Source organism: Otolemur garnettii, unplaced genomic scaffold, assembly GCF_000181295.1.
Source record: "Otolemur garnettii isolate 467f Iridium unplaced genomic scaffold, OtoGar3 scaffold00251, whole genome shotgun sequence".
NCBI classification, from domain to species: Eukaryota; Metazoa; Chordata; class Mammalia; order Primates; family Galagidae; genus Otolemur; species Otolemur garnettii.
The window spans coordinates 737,554-740,184 of NW_003852646.1; the positions used below are offsets into that span (position 1 = coordinate 737,554).

The 2,631-nt window shown below is 43.3% G+C and overlaps 1 protein-coding gene across 2 annotated transcripts in view; it reads right to left on the reverse strand.

Annotated features, from left to right (window-relative positions):
• Window positions 1–2,631, reverse strand: part of TBC1D20 (TBC1 domain family member 20) — a 24,468-nt gene that overhangs the window by 9,972 nt on the left and 11,865 nt on the right. For both annotated transcript variants that reach the window (XM_003802617.3, XM_023508496.1), the window contains exon 2: window positions 2,193–2,378. In XM_003802617.3, the coding sequence (XP_003802665.1) occupies window positions 2,193–2,378 (186 nt within the window). The remainder of the gene's footprint in view (window positions 1–2,192; window positions 2,379–2,631) is intronic.

The following is a 2,631-nucleotide window of genomic DNA, read 5'->3' on the forward strand; positions in this document are numbered from 1 at the left end:
GAACCCGCCACCTTAGGTGTATGTGGCTGGTGCCTTAGCCACTTGAGCCACAGGTGCCAAGCCCAGAGATTCTATTTTAATCATCTCCAGTACCTGGCACACAAATGGAGCACAGCTTGTATTTGCAATGCATTAAAGAATCCTCAGCACTCGGCATTTTGCCAAAGTAACAGGAAATTCACAATAAAGTCAATGAATTAAGTGAATGAACAACAAAGTGGATTTATTGTTCTATAGTTCTTTCTTCTGCATTTTTGAACTGTGCCCCAGGGAACTCCTTCTACTGTACAGGTCTGGCAAATTAGATAGGTAACTGATTTCATGGAATTACAGAATTTCAGAAGTCCAAAGGACCAAAGTCAGTAAAACGTCTGTCAACAGGACCTGCAAAAAAAAAAAAAGGACCTGCAACAAACTGGTCAACATATGGAGGTGGTCAATGTAAGAGACTAGGCCTACTCTACTGATAGTTAATATGGTGCATGTCTGGTCTATGAAAATTAGGTCAACTTAAGGAGGCTGTCAACTATGGAGGTTCTACTGTATTTCCCAATAAAAAGCTTTTAAAAAATTTTATTTCACAGTGGCTCATGACTGTAATCCTAGTACTCTGGGAGGCCAAGGCAGGTGGACTGCTTGAGCTCATGAGTTCAAGACCAACCTGAGCAAAAGTGAGACCCTGTCTCTACTGAGAATTGAAAAAGAAGAACTGAGACAAGAAAATTGCTTGAGCCCAAGAGTTTAAGCTGCTGTAAGCTATGATGCCATGGCACTCTACCCAGGGGCAACAGCATGAGACTCTGTCTCAAAAAAAAAAAAAAACTTATTTCTTTAATTAATTAATTAATTTTGATACAGAGTTTCACTTTGTAGTCCCCAGTAGAATCTGTGGCATCATAGTTCATGGCAACCTCAGGCTCTTGGGCTCAAGCGATTCTCTTGCCTCAGCCTCCCAAGTAGCTGGGACTACAGGTGCCCACCACAATGCCTGGCTATTTTTTTTTTTTTTTTTGAGACAGTTTTGCTTTATAGCCCTTGGTAGAATACTGTGGTGTCACAGCCCACAGCAACCTCAAACTCTTGGGCTTAAGCCATTCTCTTGCCTCAGTCTCCCAAGTAGCTGGGATGACAGGTGCCTGCCACAATGTTCAGCTATTTTTTAGAGATGAGGTCTCGTCCTGGCTCAGGCTGGTCTTGAAGCTGTGAGCTCAGGCAATCCACTCACCTCAGCCTCCCAAGTGCTGGGATTATAGGCGTGAGCCACCGTGCCCAGCCCAATGTTCAGCTATTTTTAGAGATGAGGTCTCTCTCTGGCTCAGGCTGGTCTCCAACCTGTGAGCTCAGGCAATCCACCCGCCTTCACCTCCCAGAATGGTAGGATTACAAGCATGAGCCACCTCGCCTGGCCTAATTTTATTTTTTAGAGACAAAGTCTTGCTATATTGCCCAGATTGGCCTTAAACTCCTGGGCTCAAGCATCCTACAACCTAAGCCTCCCAAGTACACTGCTGCATCTGGTATGTTGTTCTTTTCTTTTTTTGGGGGGGGGGGAGATAGTCTTATTATGTTGCCCTTGGTAGAGTGCTGCGGTGTCACAGCTCACAGCAACCTCAAACTCCTGGGCTCAAGCAATTTTCTTGCTTCAGCCTCCCAAGCAGTTGGGACTACAGGTGCCCCCTAGAATGCCTGGTTATTTTTTTTGTTGCAGTTGTCATTGTTGTTCAGCTGTCCTGGGCCAGGTTTGAACATACCACCCTCGGTGTATGTGGCTGGAGCTGTAACCACTGTGCTACAGGTGCCAAGCCTGTTGTTGTCTTCTTAAGGGCCATAAAGCTGTTATCTCTCTCCACAGTCTGGTATTTCTCAAAATGTAGTTCATGTGCATCAGAATCAGCTGGGGTGCATGTTAAATACAGATTGCTACAATTAACCTCTAGTAAAGTCAATCTAGACTAGAATATGCATTTTGAATAAACTCCTCTACCTAGCCAATATTTAATAAACATTCCATTTTTGAATACAAGTTACTTGTTGGTTTTGGCCTTAATTTCCCAAGAATTTCCTAAAATGCTTTAGATTTCCTCATCTACTTACTCTTGGTTCAAAATGAGGATCAAAATCAAAGATCCCGAAATTATATTCTTCCAGTCTCTTAGACAAGCGCTTTCCCAACCCCACCCTCAATCCATTACCTGATATAGGAGATGGGTCACTGGCGTTGACATTGAGGAGCTTGGGCCACACTTTTCGTCTGATCTCATCAGTCAGGAGCCCTCCTTCACTGATAGCCATGCGTCTAAGGGCAGCCACGTCAGTAGGATCACTGTTGAGAGCCTGGTATATTTCTGCCACTTTCTTTTTCCTCTTGGCGTTAAAGTCTGTGACAAGAGGAAAGGGGAAGCACTGGGCGCACATTCAGTGTGTATATGCTTTCTGCTTACAGCTCAATATCCTTTCTGTTTTGAGGTAAAGATAAGTATCTCCTTTTAAAAAGCCAGCTCTGAGATCACCTGTTGGCATTAATTCCATAGCCAGATGCACTATTAATCTCAGACCTAGTCCACTAAACTTTATGGGTAAAGAGCTCATTATAAAATGGATTTTAAGTAACTTTTTTTTTTTTTTTTTTTT